This window comes from Oncorhynchus clarkii, chromosome 8, assembly GCF_045791955.1.
Source record: "Oncorhynchus clarkii lewisi isolate Uvic-CL-2024 chromosome 8, UVic_Ocla_1.0, whole genome shotgun sequence".
Classification (NCBI taxonomy): domain Eukaryota; kingdom Metazoa; phylum Chordata; class Actinopteri; order Salmoniformes; family Salmonidae; genus Oncorhynchus; species Oncorhynchus clarkii.
In genome coordinates, this window is record NC_092154.1 from 32,337,670 (window position 1) to 32,362,530 (window position 24,861).

The 24,861-nt window shown below is 44.7% G+C and overlaps 2 protein-coding genes across 2 annotated transcripts; both read right to left on the bottom strand.

Moving 5' to 3' along the window:
- Nucleotides 1-2,217: 2,217 nt before the first annotated feature.
- LOC139415638 (gap junction delta-2 protein-like) lies at nt 2,218-4,588 on the bottom strand. Its single transcript, XM_071163752.1, has 2 exons — nt 4,383-4,588; nt 2,218-3,932 (listed from the first exon to the last, which is right to left on the bottom strand). Exons 1-2 carry the CDS (start codon nt 4,457-4,459, stop codon nt 3,077-3,079), a joined length of 933 nt encoding a protein of 310 aa, XP_071019853.1. The 5' UTR covers nt 4,460-4,588; the 3' UTR covers nt 2,218-3,076.
- A 1,021-nt stretch (nt 4,589-5,609) lies between these two features.
- Nucleotides 5,610-8,004, bottom strand: LOC139415289 (actin, alpha, cardiac muscle 2). The gene is made up of 6 exons (XM_071163309.1): nt 7,874-8,004; nt 7,296-7,620; nt 6,955-7,116; nt 6,638-6,829; nt 6,220-6,401; nt 5,610-6,023 (listed from the first exon to the last, which is right to left on the bottom strand). The coding sequence occupies exons 1-6, from the start codon at nt 8,000-8,002 to the stop codon at nt 5,880-5,882; spliced, it is 1,134 nt and encodes a 377-aa protein (XP_071019410.1). The 5' UTR covers nt 8,003-8,004; the 3' UTR covers nt 5,610-5,879.
- Nucleotides 8,005-24,861: the final 16,857 nt, after the last annotated feature.

The following is a 24,861-nucleotide window of genomic DNA, read 5'->3' on the forward strand; positions in this document are numbered from 1 at the left end:
TAGTAGACAGTGAGGTACAGAACTGAAGCATGAGCACACGACACACACACACACACACACACACACACACACACACACACACACACACACACACACACACACACACAGTCTTTTATAGATGTGACCAGTGCTTTCAACATCAGACAGCCTGCCTAGCTGCTTCTCTCTGTCATCTCTTTCCGTGACTGCCTCCTGTCTGTGTGCATTGATGTCAATATGCTACAATATGTTTCCAAATGTGTTATGATCATACCCAATCATCCCTCATCTTGAGAGATTCCAAGATTAGACACACAACGAATCTGCCTATCATTTCCTCCGACTAAGCTCTCAAGATGAGTGATGATTGTGTATGATCATAACCCATTTGGAAACATATTGTAACGTATGATGCCAAGGACACCATGATAAAACTCTGAATGTGTTTTAGATAAAAACGTCCTCATGATGAAAAGTTATTTTCAGAAAAGGGCATAGTGATTTGTTACGATTGTAGATGGCCTATATGAAAGACAGTCCACTGATCACTAATGTGTGCTGTAAGGAAGTTGAGTATGAATATTTATGGTGAGTGGCTTTATCTGAAGGAGCTCTGAGTGGTTCCTGCTGGTTTTTGTACTCTTCGCAGGAAACACACACAGAATAAGCATTCATACCAATATTTGGTGTTAAAATAACCATCAAGTAACATTACGAGAGAGAGAGAAATATCCAAAGTAAGCTTTGGCAATATGTACATTGTTACGTCATGCCAATAAAGTAGAGAGAGAGAGAGAGAGAGAGAGAGAGAGGTGGGGCCGCCAGTAGCCAAACGAGCAGCGCTTGTTTCATGTCGGAGAGTTTGAGGAGCATCTAAAGTCCCTGCTGATTTTGAAATTGATCTGTCAGTGCCTTGGCTCTTCGATTTTTGCTCTTCAGAGTTGTCGAGTCATCTTGGCAGCCGTACCTGTCCACCAATCCACCACCCCCTCCCCACTCATGCATCCCGCATCCTGACTGGTCAGCTGGGGAACACTCTGACTCTCTGGGGATATGGGTTTCAGCTCTCAGCACTTTTCTCAGTGACCTTGAGGTAGTGCGGGATGCAACCTCTCAGCTTCCAACAGAGCTGAACCGCTCAACCTCTATGACCAACAGCAGCCAAGGAGGATGAGGTGGATGCAACGGATGCAAATGTGGCTGACGGGCCGGGCGGGGGAGGGTCTAGGTAGAGGATGAAGCTGTCAACCACGTGGTCACAGAATGATCACCTTTAGCGGCGTTGGAACAAAGCGGATGTTGCCCATTTTCAGGGAAACAATGTTTTTTAAATTTTTTTTATCTGACTTCCGTTTCCCTTGAAAAACGGAAGGGACTCCGCCTAGGCTTCTTTCTACGCCTGTTACGTTAGGTTAGAGAATGAGTTGTGCAGACTTTGTCTGTGTCAGTCTGTCAGGTGTTGACTATGTCAATCGGGAACCTGTGGTATAACCTGCGTATAAATTCCCCATGTTTCGATACCACTTGCTGTATTGCTGTACATATCTGAAGGATCTGTTGGAATTATACAGAGTAGACAGTAAATCAGTTTCTTGTTGAAACATTGATTGCAAGGGTTTAAGAGCAAACAGGGCATAATTGTGCTGACGGTGTTTACTGTGCTTTGTGTGTATCTGCTGTACAATTTGAAAGCATCACACATGACACAAATCTTGTATACATGAATTACATTTTTATTTGTGGATAGGATCACCTTTCGGTATGATCTTACATCGATGATTGCTTTGGAAAATGGTAGCACCAGGGGCAAACATTTATTGCCTATCATCTGATTGATTCCAATTCAGATTTGTGCTCTAGTCTATATGACTAATTGCTCATCAATACTTTTTGAATGTGCAAAGGTTGCTTGTTTTTTCATGTTGCCAAATGAAACCAGGGATGATAATATAGCAGTAGCATACCATTTCCATACAAACCACAGCTATTCAAATCAAATACGTTGACAGCATTTAATCCAAAAGAGGAATTTACAGAATTCTGCTGTTATGATGATGATAATACTCTATAGATTTATAATGTTTATATGTATGTACATGTATGGCACTTGATGACATTAAATCAAGAAAATCCATTTGCCCACAAACGAAAGCAATGGGCGCCTGGGTGTAAATAAAAGAAAGAAAAAATGAATTTTAAAAGTCCCAAGCCCCCCCCCCCCCCCCAATTGAGTGATCACATAGGTTAAGGTCAATGGTGCAAACTCAGGCGACCGAAACAACGATAGTGCTGACAACAAAGATGTGAGATGAGTAATATACTGGAAGAATGTATATCATTTGAGTACATTTGACCCAAAAACTGCCAAATAATGTGTGTGTTTCATTGCTATAATGGTATGTGGTGTTTAAATCCGGCGGAATGTCGTAAAAACACCATCACAGCACAAATTGTATATATTTTGGCTCATTATTCATATATAGTGCAAGTATTTACTCTATGTTCAACAGCTGAAGTGAACGACAGAGTGAATGTCAACACATACATTATATACTTCTAAGAAGCGCTTTACAAAATATAGGCTAAACCATCATCTATAAACGTTGCATCAGTGCCTTCTCATAAATATATGACAAACGTTTGGTCCGTTTGTTTTTTAGTTGTCAGTAAAAGACAAATAAAATCGATCTACCCCACCTACTTCGCAAGCGAAGTTGGTGTGATAAAATATACACCACATTCTTGTTAAATATATTTTAATTATTTGTACAATTGTTCTGTTCGGTGGTGCTGAAATGCACAGCTGTCGCACTTAAGCCGCATGCACAAAACAAACAAAAAAATGCTACATATTTGCAACTTCTTCGGTGGTTTATCTACTTCTGTGTCTGATACCACACAGCAAAGCAATACACCAGTTGGAAAAATCCAACGCATGCGACACACTGCACGCAGTGCTACGCACCACAACCTTGTCCAGCAGATGAGTCGCAGTGGTGTGGATTGCCTCCCATTGAAATGAATGGCCCTCCGCGAGAACCCATACAGTTTGACGCAACCGGTGTCCACGAGGCTTGTCTTGGGCCTTCTCAATATGCTACACATAGGCAGAATCACTTGATTGAGTGCGGCCGAAATTGGGCATGCTCATTCTAGGCATGTCTTTGTTACGGATCTCGTAGATGGACTTCCTCCTCGCCTGCACGCCTTTGACAGCTACTTTGATCTTCTTCCACCCAAGATGATTGAGTTCAGCCAAGTTCAGGAGCACACAGACACCACTGACCGCAAACATGAAAACCAGAAACACAGTCTTCTCCGTGGGTCTTGAAACGTAGCATTCTACATCTTTGATGCAGGGGTATCGATCACACTCATATACCGCGGGGACATTGAATCCGTACAGGAAATATTGACCCACCAGGAACCCTATCTCTAGAGCGTTTCGGAAAACCACTTGGATGATGTAAAATCTTGAGATGCCCTCCTGCCTCCTCATTTTAGACTTTCCACTAGTTCTCATGGCCGAATTTGGGATGTCCTTCACCTCCAAGCAGTCGGGCTCGGCTTCTTTCGTGGAGTTCTCCGTGTTCTGAAGTACTCCATTTACAATGGTGTTTTTGATCTTTTTGCTGTCGTCTCTTTTGATGGAATCTTGGCGCTTGTCCAAGGAGAGGAACACGGTGGAATACCCCCGCTCCAAGCGCTCCTTCTGCTTGGCAGACTGGTGCACGGAGTAGGTGATGAAACAGAGACTGGGGGTGCACACCAGAATAATCTGAAACACCCAATATCTGATGTGGGAAATGGGGAACGCCTTGTCGTAGCAAGCCTGGTTACAGCCGGGCTGCAGGGTGTTGCACACAAACATGGACTGCTCGTCATCATAGACGGTCTCTCCAATGATCGCAACGATTAGAATCCGGAAAATCACCACCACTGTTAGGAGGATCCTACAAAACAAGCAAGCACAAAATCAAAATGTTGCTGTTAAGATGTGCAGAGTTGATCGGCTTAATAATAAAACAAACAGATAGACAATTAGCGATGGCAAACTAATACTGGCTCCAGTGCACAAAACGGGCGCTTGGGAGCTGTCCAGTGCTGAAAGCCACTAGTCAGTTCTGAAAGAAAAGCGCTACAGCACTATTCACCTCAAGCGGTCAGCTCTCTTGTAACAAAATGTGCAAATGTAGTGTTTCCAAAATCATTATTCTTGAATGTTATGTTTATGCCATGATTCTCTATTGGTTCACATTTTTTTGCATAGTCATGAATCTTTGTTGTTGTTTTTTGCGTTTTTGTACCTTTCTTCAGCTTAATCGCTTATAGTAACCTACTTGGTCATCAAACACACACTCATGGTAATACTTTTACAAGGCTATCCTCACGTTCCCTCTTACCTTCCGATCATAGTAGAGTGCTGTTGGACAGCTGCCTCCAAGAGACGCTCTAATATCGTCCACTCCCCCATTGTCATTCATTTGGAGATGATGGCACACCGTGCACCGTTCTTGTGGAATCTATTGTTTCCGTTGTTTTACACTCCGGATGCTCCAAGATCTGGAGAATGCATTGGTAACGCGCCGCTGCCGCGTGCGCTTCTGCCTTCTGCGCCTCTGCTAAAAGATCACTTGACAACCCAAGCACTTTTGCTCGCGCGAGTCTGAGTGCTGATTAGTAGAAAGCCCTCCTATTTTCGATGGCGAGCGCTGGACGCCAGGTCGCGCCGTGCTTGAATGGAGGGCAGTTGAGTGTAATGTTGGTAGGGCGCTAATCCTGCTTTAAGTAGACTACCCTTGCGTCACGCGCAGACAGGTTGGTGGAGAGAGGCCAGACACACCAGTTTTTTTGTTTGTTTCATTATTCTCCAAGTATACTGCAGCAGATTCATCTTTAATAACAATAATTGGTTATAAGCTCAAATCACGGGGGATGGCTGTTGCCTGTAAGACAACCACATGACAGTGATAGAACGAATAGTGGCAACAGAGGAAGAGAGACAGAACGAGAGAGAGAAGGGAGAGAGAGCGAAAGAGGGGGGGGGGGGGGGGGGGGGGCTAGGAGGAGGGAGAATTGCTTTGTTTCAGTCTGTATTCCGTAGATTATTATTGTTGCAATGTAGGAGGGAGGGAATGCAGATTGAAACATGCCTGCAAGGATCCTAATCGACGCTTGACCATGACAAGACATCCTACACATGATATCCTTTTCAGATGGCTATAGTCTGTCTAAAAACAGATGTTTTCATTTTGTCTGTTTAAGGCAAAACAACAATCCATTGTTTTACAGTACCCTAAGCATTTGTTGGTATGAAAACCAGGACAATTCCTTAGATAAGCTTGGCTGTGCGATTAGGTTGAGTAACGCTTTAAAGGGTTGCCTCAGATGGTTTAAAGATAGCAACAACTTACTTAGTGGACTGCCACAAGTAGTTATTTTTTATGTGTGTGACTGGACTTAACATGTAGGCCTATGTGACTAATCTTCCTACTAGGAATTAGTTAGCCTGTATTATCAATGGATAGCCTATGAGTAAACAGGTATGTTTCTCCTGAATTATGAAACAACAATAACCAATATGCTCCCTCAGGTTGTGAACAGATGATAGATGAGATGAAGATGGTATACAAAATCCTAGGTCTTGTTTATTTATAAAGCAAATACATATCCACATCATATAAATTCATTCAGGAACCAGTAAAATAACCAAATATAAATTGCACTTTGGTGTAAACAAACTGTACATCATTGACAAAACATAAAACAGGGGCCTGTCTGGATTTGTAACTTCCATATCGATCATAAACAACATATCCATAGGCGGAGGTAATGTACAGAGTTTTTGCATCCGTGGGCGTCTGACTGTCGCAGGGGAGAGCAATTTGTCAATGGGGCGCTTAAAAGCATTTCCTGTGAACGATGGAGGGGCCTGCCTCGTCATACTCCTGCTTACTGATCCACATCTGCTGGAAAGTGGACAGGGAAGCCAGGATGGAGCCGCCGATCCAGACGGAGTACTTACGCTCGGGGGGAGCGATGATCTAGAGGAGGGGGAAGAGGGAAAACCAATAAGCAAAAGTCCTCTCAATATGTAGTGCGTTATAATGCATCATACAGTTCATTATTTGTGTTACCATGATTGGTCATTAATAAAAATGTGAGATTGTAGTCAGGTTGGTCTTAGATGGTCAGTTTGTGGTCTTCAGTATGCAGCTGAGGCTTGAGAAGAATATTTACCTTGATCTTCATAGTGCTGGGGGCCAGGGCGGTGATCTCCTTCTGCATACGGTCAGCAATACCAGGGTACATGGTGGTGCCGCCGGACAGGACGTTGTTGGCATACAGGTCCTTACGGATGTCAATGTCACATTTCATGATGCTGTTGTAGGTAGTCTCATGGATACCAGCAGACTCCATGCCTGGTGAGATAGAAGAGAACATATTGTAAGTGAATGCTCTGGATTAGGTTTAACTGGTGCTAAAATGGACAACTCCCTCACCATTTTATTAAAAACATATGTTTGGCAGTAGTTGGTGTAATGTCTCATGTAGTTGTTGTGAAGGCTATGTGAGAAAAGGGGCATTTTCTTGCCTTTTAAAGAAGTCAAAATGTGTTGATGGTCAATGAGTTACACAACACTTCTAAGCTCCCTACCGATGAAAGAAGGCTGGAAGAGGGTCTCGGGGCAGCGGAAACGCTCGTTGCCGATCGTGATGACCTGACCGTCAGGCAGCTCGTAGCTCTTCTCCAGAGAGGAGGAGGAGGCAGCGGTGGCCATCTCATTCTCAAAGTCCAGGGCCACGTAGCACAGCTTCTCCTTGATGTCACGCACGATCTCACGCTCGGCTGTTACAATAGAAGATGCAAAGTTGTAGCGGTTCGGTCTAAATGGTGAATAACAATGGACTACCATTCAATATCAAACACACCGTATTCTCCTATCATATATGCCCCGGGAATTACGGACTAACCAGTGGTAACGAAAGAGTAGCCACGCTCTGTCAGGATCTTCATCAGGTAGTCAGTGAGGTCGCGACCGGCCAGATCCAGACGCATGATGGCGTGGGGCAGAGCATAACCCTCATAGATGGGGACATTGTGGGTCACACCATCACCAGAGTCCAGCACAATACCTATAATATGAGGCCGAATAATATGTAAACCATGGAAATAGCATAGAACAGCTTCATGTTTAATGGTGTAATCTATGTTTCACAAGGAAAGGTTGCATGGGACTCAGTATTGCACCTTTTAAATGTAACTGCATCTGCATGTTATGGAACAGAGTATTTCTCCTCTGCCTGCTTCTCACCTGTGGTACGACCCGAGGCGTAGAGGGACAGCACGGCCTGGATGGCCACGTACATGGCGGGCACGTTGAAGGTCTCGAACATGATCTGAGTCATCTTCTCCCTGTTGGCCTTGGGGTTAAGGGGGGCCTCTGTGAGCAGGGTGGGGTGCTCCTCGGGGGCCACGCGCAGCTCATTGTAAAAGGTATGGTGCCAGATCTTCTCCATGTCGTCCCAGTTGGTGATGATGCCATGCTCGATGGGGTACTTGAGGGTCAGGATACCTCTCTTGCTCTGGGCCTCGTCTCCTACATAAGAGTCCTTCTGACCCATACCCACCATCACACCCTGTAGAGGAAGGAAGGAAATAAACTTAGTCAAAACACAATTCCCCAAAGTCAAACAGAGGGACAAATAAATGTAAGCTATTATAGCAAATTACATTCATTCACAATTAAATGGTCCAGTGGTAAGGTAAAATACAATTGTAAGACGATTATCAAGGGTAATGCATAATGTATGGACAATTAAGTCTGGAAAATCCCAGTTTGAAGGTTGCATCCTCATGAGTGTTTCATTGCTTTCATGCTGTGGACCTTACCTGATGACGGGGGCGACCAACGATGGAGGGGAACACAGCGCGAGGTGCATCATCTCCGGCGAAGCCAGCCTTCACCAGACCAGAGCCATTGTCGCACACAAGGGCAGTAGTCTCATCGTCGTCACACATGATGTCAGCTGGGTTTTTGTTTTGACAAAACGAACATTAAGGCTAAGTATAGGCCTACAGATGTAGGCTCTTAATTTTAGCCAGTTTGCTACAGCAGGAAAATAATCCTGCATCAACAGGAAATTCAAATTTTTGTAGGGGTTGACACATTTTTCGTAAGGGAAAATCAGTATAGGTCTACGGTATAAGGGCCATACAAGTCTAACAAACTTGTTTTAGGTCATTATTTATTTAAAATTCTTTTAAAACCCTAGACTGGGAAGCACATTGTAAATCAATGTATTATTAATCTAACAATAATAATTATCTATTGGTTATCAATTTCGCTTGTAGGTCTGAATCTGATGGAAAACAGACTAACAAAAATAATAAAATATGTGCAACATTTAGGCAACAACAGCTATTTATTTTATCAATATTCAACAACAACAAAAAAGAAGTGTCTTGAAAAATCAAGCTGTCAAATTTGAAATGAAAGCCCATTAAATCCAGTTGTCCGGTTGCAAACTAGAGAAGTCCAATTCAACATCTTTGAAGTGGCTCCAACCTAGGCCTAGGCTACAAGTTTACCGTAATAGAGTGACAAGTTGTCAGGTACTCACCAAGTAGCCTGTCCTCTGAATGAGCATGCGGTAGACTTGTGAGGGCAGACACCAATTTAAACTCTACAAGTGCCACTGCGCCCGGCGACCCCTTTCTCCTTATGTGATAGCCCCTGCGCAATTGAGAGCGGAGTGGCCATGAACGGAAGGGCGGGAAGAACAGAGCAGAGGTTCGCTGACTCCTGAAGACCCATGTATGGAAGAGAACCCGCGCGGACAGACACAGCCGTGTGACGAGGTGTGGAGGTATTCCCTCTATTCCTAACGCGTCAAAGTGAGTGGACACACAAAGAATCATGTTATTTGATGGCCTTAGGTTTCATTAGCATACGCGTTGTTCCCTCTTATAGAGTTGACCGTGCCATGGATTTAGGTTTAGGCCTATATTTTCAGGGATGTGTTATGTGAGGGTTAAAAAATATATATGTGAGTCAACCCATCTTATTTTAGCTCTTAGCAATGCTCTTTATTATGAATGATGACATTAATGTTATGACTTTCCTGTTCAGTATATAAGACTCCATCCCTACTAATGTGTGTGTGTGTGTGTGTGTGTGTGTTTGTATGTGTCACTGTGACTAATAGGTGTGATAAGGAAAGCACGGTTAGGGCTTGCGTCATCCGTCCAGTTTAGCCTATGAGTTGGTGATTCCTCTTCATGTAGGACATATGTTCACCAGTGGAGGCTGCTGAGGGGAGAACGGCTCCTAATAATGGTTGGAATGGAGTATAATGGCTGGAACGGAGTGAATGGAATGGTATCAAACAGATTCATTTTTATTTAGTACATTTTTTAAATTGAACCTTTATTTAACTAGGCAAGTGAGTTAAGAACAAATTCTTATTTACAATGACGGCCTACACCGGCCAAACCCGGACGACGCTGGGCCAATTGTGCGCTGCCTTATGGGACTCCCAATCACCGGTGGTTGTGATACAGCCTGGATGAAGCACATGAGAACCATGTGCTTGATGCCATTCCATTTACTCCATTCCAGCCATTATTACGAGCCGTCATCCCCCCAGCAGCCTGCACTGACGTTCACACATGTAAATTCCATAATAGGAATGAGTTCAATATGCTTCAATGTGAGCCGTTGAATGTCCCAGGGAGACCTTAGAGATGTAGGGAATTCATTGGCTTTTATGGATATGCATACAGCCATATATAAAGGAATAGGGAATTAGTAAGACCTGCAAGTGGACAATTTGTGATCTGCTTGTGACATTCAATTGAAATAGATAGGAAATTATTAATGAGACCCAATTTCATAAGTAATAATTGCACTCACTCTCTATTCCTCCAACAGTTGAAGCACATCATTTTCCACCTTTATGCTACCTTGGGATGAGTCGTATATATACATTTGAATATGTAGCCATGGGTTACTTTAGTGTTGGGTGTTTGAGTGGGCAGGATAACTTCACTTCTCTCCAAGTGATCACCGGAACTCTGATCAGTTCTCTAGTCATTCAAGCCACCTTAACATATACATATATAGCTCTGGGGGTGAAGTTCCCCCTAGGAAGGCTTACAGATCTAGGATCAGCTTTCTGTCCCCCATTCCCGACCTTCGCCATTTAGTGGGGAAATGCAAAACTGACCCAAGCTCAGCATCTAGGGGCAACTTCACCCTACTACCTCTGTCCTACATACAATGCAAACACACTCACACACCAGATATGCAAGTGATGCTGACGGATAGGCTATTAACTTTAAAATGATCAGTGCTCTGACTTCCTATGGTGAAAGCAGCTGTCCAATGCCCAGCATGGGATAGATAGAGCAAGGCCATGGTCACTAGGGATTATAGTCTGGCTGGCACAAGACTCTCCCTTCCTCACACGTTACTATTCTCACTCTTACAGTGTTATTTCACCATAAGAGATACATAAGAGATGCAGAATCGAGTTATGCAGTTGTTTCGTGTATGTTTATCCTGATTCCCTGGACGTGTATGCATTTTTTTTGTAGGTGTAAATGGGTTTTTGGTTCCGTGGCTATCGCAGCAAGATTGACCTCTTACTATCCTTTGACACTGGGGGAAGTCATGTGACTAGATGATGTAACAGACATCCACTTGTGCTTTACCCATAATCCCACCCGCATTCTCTGTCTGAGCATCTGTCAGCTGGCTCAGGTCTTCTGGCCTGGGGCAAATGGTTGGGGGTTGGGAGGAAGGGGGTCGAGGTTAAAAATAGCTGGGATGTTGATAACTTTGCGATGCTTAACGTGACAAAAAGTCAGATTTGTGATTAGCTTGTTTCACTGTGTTTTGGTTGTGAAACAATTAGCCTGGAGAAATGTCCATTTCTAAGATTGATTTTGAAAGGCAAAATCTTTAGCGCACGAGTTGAAAAACTGAAAAGTTACAGTACATTTCAAACTCATAGCTTTCATTGTACTGATGGAATTATAAGTATGGGCATGCAGAGGCTACTAATTTACCGTAATCTACTGTAGGTCCCTAGTGGTTCTAGTAATTTCTTAGAATTCTCTTGGCTTAAGCCGAATCAGCATTCAAATTAATTTCTTTAAAATAAGATAGCATTCCGAATGAGCCTAATACTCTATGAAGCAAGGCTTTCATATGGTATGTTTCTTAAATCCTTTCCTATGTGCTAACTTTTTTGAAACCTTTCATACTGTACTCTTGATTTCAATCTCTTCATGCCATGTACATGGTTCATATCTGTAACTTCTCTGGCTCCAATTCAACTGTGTAATGTATCATTTCCACACGTCCATTTGTTCTAAAAATCTTTACTTTGATTACTGGGTTCTTGGTTTATTATGCACGTGGAGCCCAATTCAACAGCATATACCATGGTCTGCAAGTGTAAACTACAGTTTGAAACCCACGCTTTGTGAACAATATGACATAGGCATATTAGTCATGTTAGAATACACTTGAAAAAAAAAGTTGTTCGGGAAGCACGCCTCATATCCCGCTCTGCTTTCTGCATTCTGTAGGGGATCTGCATAAATGAATGTATTAACCTTTGGTATTAACTTAGGCATATCCATATTCATGAAGCGTTAATTATGCACAAGTATAGTTGTTCTTTTGTTGCCTAAAAACGCATATATTAGCGAAGCCTACACCTGAACAGTGGGTAAGAGTTTGTTTGCTGTGACCTCTCCGCCCACGTCTCTTATAATGTATACACATTTTGAATACGCCATGACAGATGGTATCTAGATTTGTTTAGTGTTGGAATGGTGAGCTGACCAATATGTATGTTTGTCTAGACGCACTGTAAACACAGTTAATCGTAATACTCAACAAACTTGGCCTATATGCTGCATGAATATTCTCTACTAATGGTATGTTGCTGCTTCTTATCATTCCCTCCTGTCTGCAGTCTTGTCCATCATTCCCCTCCTTTCTTTGACCCTCCGACATCCCATTGGCCTTTCACTGAAGCTCGATTTGGACGTTCATTTAGACTAACCAATCAGAAGCATTCTGCTGATACTGTATTTCAGGTGTAAAGAACCAAAACACAGCTGGCGTTACTGTTAATACAATTCGAAGGGTTGTTTTATTTAGAGATACAGTTAAAGAACTGTAGAAACGTGTGTGGTCATACGCACATCCTAAAAAACGTCGGTGCGTTGCTAATTAAGAATACTTTTAACTGTATCCTCATGTTTTTTTTTGGGGGGGGGGGTTCAATCCAATCCTCTGGGAATCCTTAGGGAGGAAGAGGAACGATTGGTCTCATCCCTTGGCTTCTAACCTCTCCCTCAAGCCTTCTGCTGTCGTCTCTGCGCATATTGAACAGCTGAGATTGATCTCTTGCCATCATTAAGAATTCCGTCAATGTCAATTTAATTCCACCCAACGCCTGGGTTGAGTAAACCGAGCTGGCGTTTAGGGAACTTTAGACCTTCCCTATCTGTGTTCAGTTACCCAACATTTCAATGTTGCTTTTCACAATTTTACCATGCAGTCTTACTGTCCATGTTCTGCCTATCTTTGGAGGACATATCTCACTAGCCTGGTCCCAGATCTGTTTGTGCTGTATAGCCAACTCCCATGGTCGTTATTATGGCAAACAGAATCAACAGATCTGGGATCAGGCTACTATATAATCACATCACCTCCCCTATAGAATGTTTTAGCATTAGCTTTGCTGCTTAATCAGCACTGCATGAGTTTCCCGAATGTCTGCTGCTGAAATATAGCCTGCTTATCCTTTGCTGGTTGAAAATAAGTTAGAAAGACAGTAGTTTCTCTACTTGTGACGTGTCTGCCATTGAGAATGTAGCTTTTTGGTCGATACAAGAAGCGTAGAGTGCACTTCGAAGCAGATTTTGTTACATTCAGCTACCTGAATTAGATACAGTTTGATCCAACGGTTTTCCTCAGAGTTATTTGCATCCTGCAGTATTCTAAATCCATACAGCAAGTCTGAGGATTTCATCAAACTGTTCTGGCTGTTAACGTAGGATTGTTGGGTTGTTCGGTTCAGAGAGGTCCCACAACAGCCAAAGATGCATAAAATAGGCACATAGATATGAATAATTGATATTCTCTTTTCGCCTGCACCAAAATGCAATATTTATGGGGCATTTTAGCCGGAGTTTGTTATTGTTCAGGGTGAAAACATTTAGTCCCATAACAGGATACGCAAAGTAACCAACCACGTTTGTTCCTTTTTTGTGAGATGTTTTAGTGTATGGAAAGAATTGAAGTCATGCATTGCAGAATTCTGTCTATCTTCTTAGACTCAAGGGACACAACAGGCGTATTCCACAGCGAATAAAAACATTTGCTTTTAAAGCAACCAAATGACCTTTTGAATTGTGAAATGATTTCCAAATGATAAAACTGTGTACCTTTACCAAATATGTGTAAATGCCTAGTTGGACTATTGCCTTCTCTAGTCGAACATGATTGGTTGGTGACTGCTTGTTGAAAAGGTGTAAACGCTACTATATCCCTCTTATTCCTATGTGTTCTCAGTATGAAGTCCTCTCAGATCTATAATCGTATATCTACGTTGGCGGGGCGGAGGGGTCATACCAGAGAAGAGCGTCCGCATCACAGGCGGTGGGGTGGCATCTTAATTGGGGAGGACGGTCTCAGAGTAATGGCTGGAACGGAATAAATGGAATGCTATTGAACACAACAAACACACGGTTTCCATGTGTTTGATACCACTTCATTCTCACTCCATTCCAGCCATTATAATGAGCCGTTCTCCCCTCAGCAGCCTCCTGTGGTCTGAATACATAGGTTTGGTTTGCTCCTAGCAGAACACGGCTAGGTGAAGCCATCTCTCTTTCCTTTCCTTTCCTTTCCTATCCTTTCCTTTCCTATCCTTTCCTATCCTTTCCTTTCCTTTCATTTCCTATCCTTTCCTTTCCTTTCCTTTCCTATCCTTTCCTTTCCTATCCTTTCCTTTCCTTTCCTTTCCTTTCCTATCCTTTCCTTTCCTTTCCTTTCCTTTCCTTCCCTTTATTTTACTGAGACACACCCATCAAGCCTTACAGACACATAACGGGGGCATTTCCTCCTGAAGAATGATCTTTCACGATTGAGGTAATATGAGAAAAATAACTGAAAAAGAGGGCCACCTACTGGTGGTGGACTCCGATAGAGATGCGGGTTTAGATATAGGTGCAACTGTCCCAGTGTCCCGGTAAGAGGACGGAAATGACCATTAAGAGACAGATGTACAGAACACACGTTTATTGCCACACTCAAGACAGGCACACGCACAGCAAACAGGGAGACGACTGATGGGAGTGAATAGTGATAGTAGTTCATGATCAAAGGCACTAAAGTCAGGGAGTCCAGAAGAATGATTGTCCACGTGGAAATGTTCAAATGTGAGTTGATATGCAGGCAGGAGTGTACAGAGGTTGTCTCAACCTGCCCTTCTGGAAACAACTGAAGATTTGAGAGGCAGAGTGGGGTTCTGCTGCTCCCAGGCTAGACCATTAATTGGCTGACCAGGTCACATGACACAAGTCAGGAGGGAGTTGCCCCTAGCAACTAAAGTTGCCTCTCTGGCCCCTGGAGTTTCCAAGGGCCAGAGGTGTGAAGCCGGGGGATGGTAGCATCTGCTAGGCTGGAGAGTTTGTGTCTCTGTGTCCCAGGGCCAGAGAGAGGGTTTGAGTGAGGGATTTCAAAAGCCGACCCAAATTGTATGAAGTACATTTTTACCTAAAACCCTCTTGTGAGGATGCGGCTTAGTGTGTCCTCTGTAGCTGCCCTGTGAAGTCCAGTGGTGGTTGTAGGGCACCAAAGGAGGCGGAAGTCCCGCCGCCTCATGTCGCCACCCGTTCAGTGGCATGGATGGAGCTGGCAGTGAGAGACCAGGTGCTCACAGTGTCTATGAGGCTGGTCTGTCCAGCAGGAGTCATGGGGGTCCAAGTTGGTGGAGGAGGCCATCCCACAGGGGCAGGCCTGGCGTCCTCGGCTGGAACAGGTAATGAGTGCTGGTTAGGTGGTGGCTCTCCCATGGAGCCTGCATGGTCAGCCAGGTCCGGAGGCAGACCCAAATCTGGTCCGGCCGATGGATCCAAGGCTGGCCCTGAATCTGGCGAGGGTGTTGGGCACAGAACAGGAGTGGGAGGCGGACCCAAGACTGGAGCTGAGTCAGCTGATTGGTCCAGGACAGGGCCGGACATTTGACCTAGGATTGGGTCTGGCAATGGGCCCAGGTCAGTGCTGGACTGGTCTTCCAGGACCGCTCTGATGCTAGCAGGTCCAGGAGAGATTGTGAGGGCTTAGGGGCTGGATTGGACACCACCTGCGACTCAGACTGTAAAGTCGGCTTCGATGTCAGATACAGGCCAAGCAGGTCTGCGAGAGCAGAGGATTGTGTAGGGACCAGCACTGGAGTTGAGTCAGGGTATGGCTGGTCCAGCAGAGACACTAGCAAGAGTCTGCTGCAGTGTCTGTTAAGGTGTTGGCTCGGGTACCAGCAGCTGCAGATCTGGTCCTGTAGGTTGATTAGGCTGCAGCACTGGCAACGGCTCGACTGACTCAGGTGCTGCTTGCGTTGAACTGGTGCTGCTTGCGGCTGAACTGGCTGGTTGCTGTATCGGCAACCGTGGCACCCAAGCCGTTTGAGGCTGCTGCACTGCCTGGTACACAGTATACGGTTGGTCGATCCTGTGGTACTCAGGGACTTGAGGTGCAGGCCAGGTGTTGGGCTGCTGCCAGTAACCAGGCGGAGGTTGTGGAGCTGGTGAGTGCTGGACTGGAGGGGGTCTCAGGACCACTGCTGCAGGGCATCTATGCCTGCGTACTGCCGTGAGGTAGAGGTGATGGTTTGAGAGAGGGTTTTTAACAATAACTTCTAGTCTTCACTGGCCCACAGGCTACTTTAAAGAAGACCTGAATTATTTGTGCAACTCTGACTTCGTTTTTGTCTGTGGACCTTTGCAAGCGCATGGTCAAACCAAAGTGTGTGGTCCTTTATAGGCCTATGTGGGGGTTCTTGATTGTGTTTGTGTGGAAATAAACAGACACTAGCACAGACGTTAGCAATGATCACCTGTCTTCCTATTGTTTCCTTCCTTCAGTGTCCCGCTGCTCTCAACTGTGGCTGAGGATCAGAGTGGTGGTGGTGTCTGTCTCTCTCTGTCTTTGTGTGTGTGGCTGCTGTGGGGGAGGTGTTGGTGGGGATACTCCTCTGGGGCAGCTGCTGCAGGGTCTAATAGAGTGACAGGGGGACATGGGGGGTTATGGACCCCCTCTACCGACAAACGCTAGACCCTTTGCAGGCAGCCAGACGGTAGGAGTGATTCACCAGAAGAGAGGCTCTGACACCGGACATGCCTAGTTTGGTAAGCCATCTGCCAAAGACTGCAAAATGGAGGGCAATTCCCAACTTGGACAGGCGGAGGGGAAGTGATTACACACACTATATTGAGCAGTGATTGTTTCACCTAGCTCTTACAATGCATATCATTTATGGCTAGGCCTCTTTAAAGATGCACTTTACAAAAGGCACATCTCAATATGTGGCCTAGGTATGACATGGAATGGCACAAGTTGGGGGGTGGGCATTCCTCTTCTGTACTCTATTGTTCCTAAAGCAAGGGGGAGGCCCGATGACATCGGAGTAAACCCATCAGACCAACTTGAATAGCCGACTCATGTATATGTATATATTTTACCCTCTTAAGTGTGTGTACATTACTGTATTTATACTTGGGATATTGTTTTTCAACGGGAAAAGTCAACAACAACAAAAATAGCAGGAGTGCGTGGTTAAACGCAAACCAAACCTGAGATGAAATAATTTTGAGAGACGACATGACATTGCGTTATTTAAGAAACGTTCATACGGGGAGATACGTTTTGCAATCGTCCTTGATTATTGTATTCGTGTTGACATGAGTCAGCACTTCTTTACCCGAACATTTATATAGTTATCTGTCGTTTTCTTTTTATGCAGTTATACTGTAGACATGGGACATATGAACATCATCATAGAGAGATCAACATTTCCAAGGAGAAACATATGATCATTTTCTTTCAGAGTACATGTTTAAAATTAGATTTGTTGAAGTAGTCTTTTTGGCTTTAATGGATGGCATATTGTATAGTACGCTTATAAATGAGTCATTAACGTCATGAGACCCAAACTGGCTGACTTATAGGAGGGCTCAGCATAGTAATGAGCAACATGGCTAGCAAGCAGGAAGCCCTCCAAACATAAGCCCACGTTGGTGTCACACTGAAACAATTCTTGTGGTCTAGTGGCCTTTAAACAAAATACCCCCAAGACCAAGCTCATGGGCCCCCAATCCCCGGTCCTTTCAAAATACCCCTTAGAAATCTCATTCTCATCCCGGTCCTGGGGTCAAGTCTCCCTCACCAGCACACACTTACTCTGCTATTAATACCTCCTACACAAATACACAATAGAGGCCCCTCGCTGGAGCTCCGCTGTGGGGCTCACAGGCAGGCCTTGAGAAGGAGAAAGGGTGTGTGCCATTATTTGGCTTAAGGTTCATGGACTTGGCATGGTGACAAGGTTAGTCAGGATGGGTCAGACGCTGATTGGGTGACGTTGGAGAACTTTTCTTACAGGCTATACAATGCTTGGGTGTCCATTGGCACAACTACAAGGACTCTTCGTTAGAGACACATCGAGTAGGAGGAGGATATGTTTCACACAGACAACTATGTTTCTCACAACATACATTGGGTAGCTGTCACTGAAACATGTGCACACATTTCAATGGCATACAGTATCTGACTAAGATCATAAAATGGTGTCAGAAGTCCTTCAACCTCGTAAAATACACTGCACAAAAATATAAACGCAACATGTAAGGTGTTGGTCTTATGTTTCATGAGCTGAACTAAAAGACCCCCCTAAAATGTTCCATACACACAAATTTGTTAACATCCCTGTTAGTGAGCATTTCTCCTTTGCCAAGATAATCCATCCACCTGACAGGTGTGGCATATCAAGGAGCTGATTAAACAGCATGATGGGTGCATGTGGGTGTGCACAAACAAAGAATTTCTGCTCAAACAGAAGCTTGTCTGCTTGCTTGTCATCCTCACCACGAACACAATTTCATTTTATTTATGGCAATTTGAATGCACAGAGATACCATGATGCATTGACGTGCCATTAATCCATCGCCGTCACCTCATGTTTCAGCATTATAATGCACAGCCCCATGTCAAAAGAATCTGTATAAGGGCCTCCCGGGTGGCGCAGTGGTCTAAGGCACTGCATCGCAGTCCTAGTTGTGCCACCAGAGACTCTGGTTTCGAGCCCAGGCTTTGTCGCAGCCGGCCGCGACCGGGAGGTCCATGGGGCGACGCACAATTGGCCTAGCGTCGTCCGGGTTAGGGAGGGTTTGGCCGGTAGGGATATCCTTGTCTCATCGCGCACTAGCGACTCCTGTGGCGGGCCGGGTGCAGTGCACGCTGACCAGGTCGCTAGGGGCATGGTGTTTCTCCGACACACTGGTGCGGCTGGCTTCCGGGTTGGATGCGCGCTGTGTTAATTAAGAAGTAGTGCGGCTTGGTTGGGTTGGGTTGTGTTTTGGAGGACGCATGACTCTCGACCTTCGTCTCTCCCCAGCCCATACGGGAGTTGCAGCGATGAGACAAGATAGTAACTACTAAAAACAATTGGATACCACGAAATTGGGGAGAAAAAAGGGGGTAAAATTCAAAACAAAAAACAAAAAAAAGAATCTGTATAGAATTCCTGGAAGTTGAACATTTCCCAGTTCTTCCATGGTCTGCATATTCACTAGACATGTCACCCACTGAGCATGTTTGGGATGCTCTGGATTGATGTGTGCTACAATGTTCCAGTTCCTGCCAATATCCAGCAACTTCAGAGGTGTTGGAAAACCTTCCACAGGCCAACCTTCCACAATCAACAGCCTGATCAACTGTATGGGAAGGAGTATGTCATTGTCAAATGGTGGTCACACCAGATACTGACTGGTTTTCTGATCCACACCACTACTTTTTTTAATGTCTGTTACCAACAGATCTGTATTCCAAGTCATGTGAAATCCATAGATTAGTGCCAAATTAATTTATTTCAATTGACTGATTTCCTTATATCATTGTAAATAAGAATTTGTTCTTAACTGGCTTGCCTAGTTAAATAAAGGTACAATATATATGTACTGTATATATGAACTGTAACTGAAATTGTTGCATGTCGCATTTACATTTTCGTTCAGTGTATAAAACAGGAGAGATTATTTCACAGAAAATAATAATGTTCCTTGAGTCGGGGTTTAAAGTGATGAAAAGTAGCTAACAGCTCTCTAATGTCTCGTCATTGAGCAGAGCGAACAGAGCACAGGATCGTGTGACAGACAGAGAGGAACAGCTAATGGATTTACTAACGGAGGAAGTTATTTCTGATTTCGGGCAGAGCCTAAAATTTGGCAAAAGCAATTGGGCCTAGGTAGGGTAGGGTCTGAACGTTGTGGGCATGGGTAGGGCTCTGTGCTTAAAATTCCAGCCAGGTAATTACAATTTATTTATATATTTCCAAACCTGTGTGTGTGTGTGTGTGTGTGTGTGTGTGTGTGTGTGTGTGTGTGTGTGTGTGTGTGTGTGTGTGTGTGTGTGTGTGTGTGTGAGAGCGAGAGAGAAGGAGAGTGTGTGCATGTTGTGTTTTATTTTTTCCTTGTCAGCCACCCATCTCTGCTTTTCGGCTTCATAAAAAGCTGAGGTCTGGAACTCCCTCCAGGTCATCTCTCTCTCTCTCCATTCTTTGGCCTTGGTTCCCTGACCACTCACCCGGAATGTAATTCTGCTGCTCTTTTGATCACTACATACATTCATTGTGGAGAACAAACATCAGTTTGGCCAAATCAATGTGGATGGGTAGCCAGAGAATGTCCTTGATACATTAAAAAAAGTGTGTTTGCAGGACACTAATAAATATATTTGCCTACCACTCCTGGGAATCCTGCACATACTGTACGTTAAGGCTGTTGGGGCCCTGTTCCAGCTCCAGATGACCAAAAACTGCGCACACTCCCAGAGGGTTGCAGGTCTGCCGACTTCCTTTTCGTCACACATTTTAATCAGAGACATATCCAATAAAACAAAGACTTGGCTTTAAATGTGAATGTACTTTACTGCACACAATAAACTCAGGAAAAAATACACACATAATTTCTTCAAACTGTACACGTTAAGCAATACCGTATTACAATATTATCAATCACACTGTGATTTGATAGATAGTTAGAGTAATAATGTAGATATTTAGAAGGGATATGTGGCCCTAGATATCTCCAATCCTCTAATAAAATGGAGCATGCAGAAAATAAACAAGTAATTACCATTTATTTACATTAGAGAGAGAGAGAGAGAGAGATGTGTTTTATTTTTCCTTGTCAGCCAATCCATCTCTGCTTTGTCAGTCTTGACAGGCCCGGTGCATGCACTTCTTGATCATTGTCATGAAGCCACATTCGTCCCACTTCCGTTAGAAGTTCAGTATGAGAAAGTGTAGGCTGTATAGAAATAATGTTGCTCAAATTGAAAAATCATTCAACTAAATAATGAAGGTTTCTATCATCCTAATCAAGGTGTAGATTACATCTCACATTCCAGTGTTTCAACTTTTAAACAAAGCTGCATGGGATTTCCGTTAATGCGACTCCGTGCAGCCAATGGCATTGTCCGCTTTAGGTATAATGCCAGGAGCCGCATGTGACCAGCTCTAACACAGTTCCTCCTCAGACACCGCCAAAACAACAGCTATGCAGATGTCGACTAAAGCGGACCTGATTGAACAGAGCCTCAAAGAAGGGAGAGTATACGTGTGTGTGATAATTACCTGTATCACCTGTCGTGGTCAGTGTAACAGGTGCAGGGGCAGACGACAGCAGCTGTGAGGGCTGTGGTTGAGTTGGTAGGGGTATCAGATCTACAGGAGAGAGGCACAATTGAAGTGATTGTGTGTGTGTGTGTGTGTGTATGTGTGTAATGTGTGTGTGTGTGTGTGTGTGTGTGTGTGTGTGTGTGTGTGTGTGTGTGTGTGTGTGTGTGTGTGTGTGTGTGTGTGTGTGTTAATTACCTGGCCCACATCACACTTCAGGCCTGGAAAAGCTCTGTTACCCACCGAGCCTGGTTGATAGATATCAAAGATAGAAACAATATTATTTTAAATGACAAAGCCTTGACTACTCACTAACCTAAATTAAGTATGTGTGTGTGTGTGTGTGTATTGGGCAACCACGCAGCAGACTTAATTTTTCTTGTTGCTCATTGTACTTGCACTTGCAATCTGTAGTGTGTGTGCGTGTCTCTGGGTTATTGTGACTCAGAAGTGTGTCAACCTTGTAGTAGGACATTCAGTGATTAGCTTTGGAAACAATTACTATCAACAGCGTACAGTAAAAACGATATCAAACATTCAGATCTGGATTGACAGGGAGGTTTAATCATGCGAAGTTAGTCTACACTCAAGTTGAATAAAGGATGCAGGACCTGAGCCCTAGGACCATGCCTCAGGACTACCTGGCCTGACAACCCCTGTCCCCAGTCCACCTGGTCGTGCTGCTGATGCAGTCTCTGCAGTTACAGAACCCTGACCCGGTCAGGGCTCACTGGACGTGCCACCTTGTCCCGGACCTGCTGTTTATAATTTCCACCAGCACAGCCAGAAGAGGACTGGAGACCCCTTGGAGCCTGGCTCCTCTTTAGGTTTCTTCCTAGGTTTCTGCCTTTCTAGGGAGTTTTTCCTAGCCACTGTGCTTCTATATCTGCATTGTTTGCTTTTTGGTGTTTTAGTCTGGGTATCTTTAATGTAAAGTTAATTGTATTGATTGATTGCCTGTATATGCTTCTATTCATGTCAGTAACTCTTTGGAAGGAATAGGAAATTGTACCTTAAGCCAACACTTTTTCCTGGTCTTTCCTGCTGGGGACAGGGAGCTTCAGGTTTGGAAATTAGGAAGATTAACAATAATTAGTGCCCACATTTTATTTATTTTTTTTTTTTTGAATTTTACCCCTTTTTCTCCCCAATTTCATAGTATCCAATTGTTGTTGTAGCTACTATCTTGTCTCATCGCTACAACTCCCGTACGGGCTCGGGAGAGACGAAGGTTGAAAGTCATGCGTCCTCCGATACACAACCAACCAAGCCGCTGCTTCTTTAACACAGCGCACATCCAACCCGGAAGCCAGCCGCACCAATGCGCCGGAGGAAACACCGTGCACCTGGCCACCTTGGCTAGCGTACACTGCGCCCAGCCCGCCACAGGAGTCGCTGGTGCGCAATGAGACAAGGAAACCCCTACCGACCAAGCCCTCCCTAACCCGGGCGACGCTAGGCCAATTGTGCTTCGCCCCACGGACCTCCCGGTCGCGGCCGGTTACGACAGAGCCTGGGCGCGAACCCAGGACTCTGATGGCACAGCTGGCACTGCAGTACAGCGCCCTTAACCACTGCGCCACCCGGGAGGCCCCTAGTGCCCACATTTATGAATGATATTCAATTTTGGTTAGCTGTGTATCTCTGATTTGAGAATTGCTGATGATCTACAACACATATTTAGAAGCAAGTTACAATGCAATGTTTTGTTAGCACAGACTGGAATAGGTTCTGGGATTCATCCGATGGCATTTCTGAGCATTCCACATCAGTCACCAGCTTCATCATTAAGTGCATCGACAACGTCGTCCACACAGGGACCGTGCTTACATATCCCAACCGGAAGCCATGGATTAGAGCTGCTGCTTTCAAGGAGCGGGACACAAACTCAGACACTTATAAGAAATCCTGCTATGCCCTCCGACGAACCATCACTTCGAGCCAGAAGTGTATAGCGGTTGCAAGTTCGAATCCAGCGATAGTGTCACGCCCTGATCTGTTTCCCCTGTCCTTGGGCTTGTCTCCACCCCTCTCCAGGTGTCGCCCATCTTCCCAATTATCCTCTGTGTATTTATACCTGTGTTTTCTGTCTGTTGCTAGTTCGTCTTGTTTGTTCAAGCCTACCAGCATTTTGTCTCAGCGCCTGGTTTTCCCTAGTCGCTCTTTTTCTCGTCCTCCTGGTTTTTGACCTTTGCCTGTCCTGACCCTGTACCCTCCCACCTGACCACTGCCTGTCTCTGACCCTGAGCCTGCCTACCGTCCTGTGCCTTTGCTCCACCTCTGGATTACCGACCTCTGGCTGACCTGACCCTGAGCCTGCCTGCCATCCTGTACCTTGGCCTCTGCTCTGGATTATCGACCCCTGCCTGCTGTGACCTGTCGTTTTCTTGCCCCTGTGGTTACAATAAACATTGTTCCTTCACACAGTCTGCACTTGGGTCTTACATTGATTCCTGACAGATAGAAAGTTTATTTTAGATTTTTTTGTCTTAAATCTATCCAAACCTTAACCCTTACCGTAACCATTTGGAGTTAATGCCTAACATTAAGAAATTGGAGTTAAGGCCTGAACTTAACCTTAAACACTTCGAAATTTGACATTTGAGAAACATGGATTCATGTCTAATTCTGACATGAGACTGTGAGAGCTGGTAGCAAAATTCATGCCCATGCAGGGCTATACTCTGTGGGCTCAAACAAAGTGCATTGCTCAGCAGGTCTGAAACGACATTGGAGTATAAACAGTGCAGATGATGTCAAAACCTCTGTGGGTGGCTGAATCTTAAAGGTTTATCCCTTTTTTGTTAACCCGCGAAGAAGCGATGTGAAGCTTAGTGCTCACGGCCCTCTCTGTAATCTCAGCACATTAAATATGCAGACAGAAGAACCATGCCTCCGTGACAATTATGCTGAGAGGAACTTTTAAATAGTCTCTGCTGTGTGTGTGTGTGTGTGTGTGTGTGTGTGTGTGTGTGTGTGTGTGTGTGTGTGTGTGTGTGTGTGTGTGTGTGTGTGTGTGTGTGTGTGTCTGTATGCATGCATGTTAGTGTCAGAGAGGCACTTTAAAGAACTAGTGTGAATCAGTCATTTTAAAGAGGGGGTTAGAGTTACTAAGTGTGCGCATGCAGTGTCAGGTAAAACTGTAGAAATTGCAAGTGGCACTTTAAACTAAGCTATAGTTTGACTGCACTGCACAGCAGAGCACGAGCAAATGGCTCAGTTTCAAAATGATAGTGATCAATATAGTGATACCCGAGCCCTGCCCGTACCCTAGTTATTGATTCAAACCTGATTCATAATGTCGGGGCCCGTTGGGCTCGGTTCGGGTAGCAGAGCTCTGCCACAGAGCGCTTGCCAGCCTATCGCCGATGCTGTCAGAGTGATACATTTTCCCAGCTCATAATAAATACATCAGCCCCCCTTTCCCATTCGCCTGAAGTTATTTTAGAACCGTCTTGCAGCTTCATGCAGCGCTGCTAGACCAATGGCTGATGGGAACAGGATGGGAGAACCTGAGAGATGGTTGGTCGGTACTCCTCCCTCCCTCCTCTGTCAGACATGAACTGGTTACTGTGTAAACATGAAGGACTTAAAAGGCTTTTAGGGCACTGAGGCGTCAGACAGACAGCCAAATGGAGGGATGCATGAGATGGGATGTACTGTTTTGTCATCAATACAACAGTAGACCGACTGTACGTGGTCTGTATGTGAAAGAGATGCACAAACTCAATCTAGAACTACGTAGCTATACTGAGTGCACAAAACATTAGGAACACCATCCTACGATTGAGTTTCACCCCGTTTTGACCTGGACAGCCCTCAATTCATCAGGGCATGGACTCTACAAGGTGTCGAAAGAGTTCCACAGGGATGCTGGTCCGTGTTGGCTCCAATATTTCCCAC

Coding starts and splice junctions, on each gene's coding strand:
- LOC139415638 (XM_071163752.1), bottom strand. CDS start 4,459: ATGACAATGGGGGAGTGGACGATATTAGAGCGTCTCTTGGAGGCAGCT. Junction 3,933..4,382: donor CACTCTACTATGATCGGAAG/GTAAGAGGGAAC, acceptor CTTGTTTTGTAG/GATCCTCCTAACAGTGGTGG.
- LOC139415289 (XM_071163309.1), bottom strand. CDS start 8,002: ATGTGTGACGACGATGAGACTACTGCCCTTGTGTGCGACAATGGCTCT. Junction 7,117..7,295: donor CGCCTCGGGTCGTACCACAG/GTGAGAAGCAGG, acceptor CTCATATTATAG/GTATTGTGCTGGACTCTGGT. Junction 6,402..6,637: donor CTTCCAGCCTTCTTTCATCG/GTAGGGAGCTTA, acceptor CTATCTCACCAG/GCATGGAGTCTGCTGGTATC.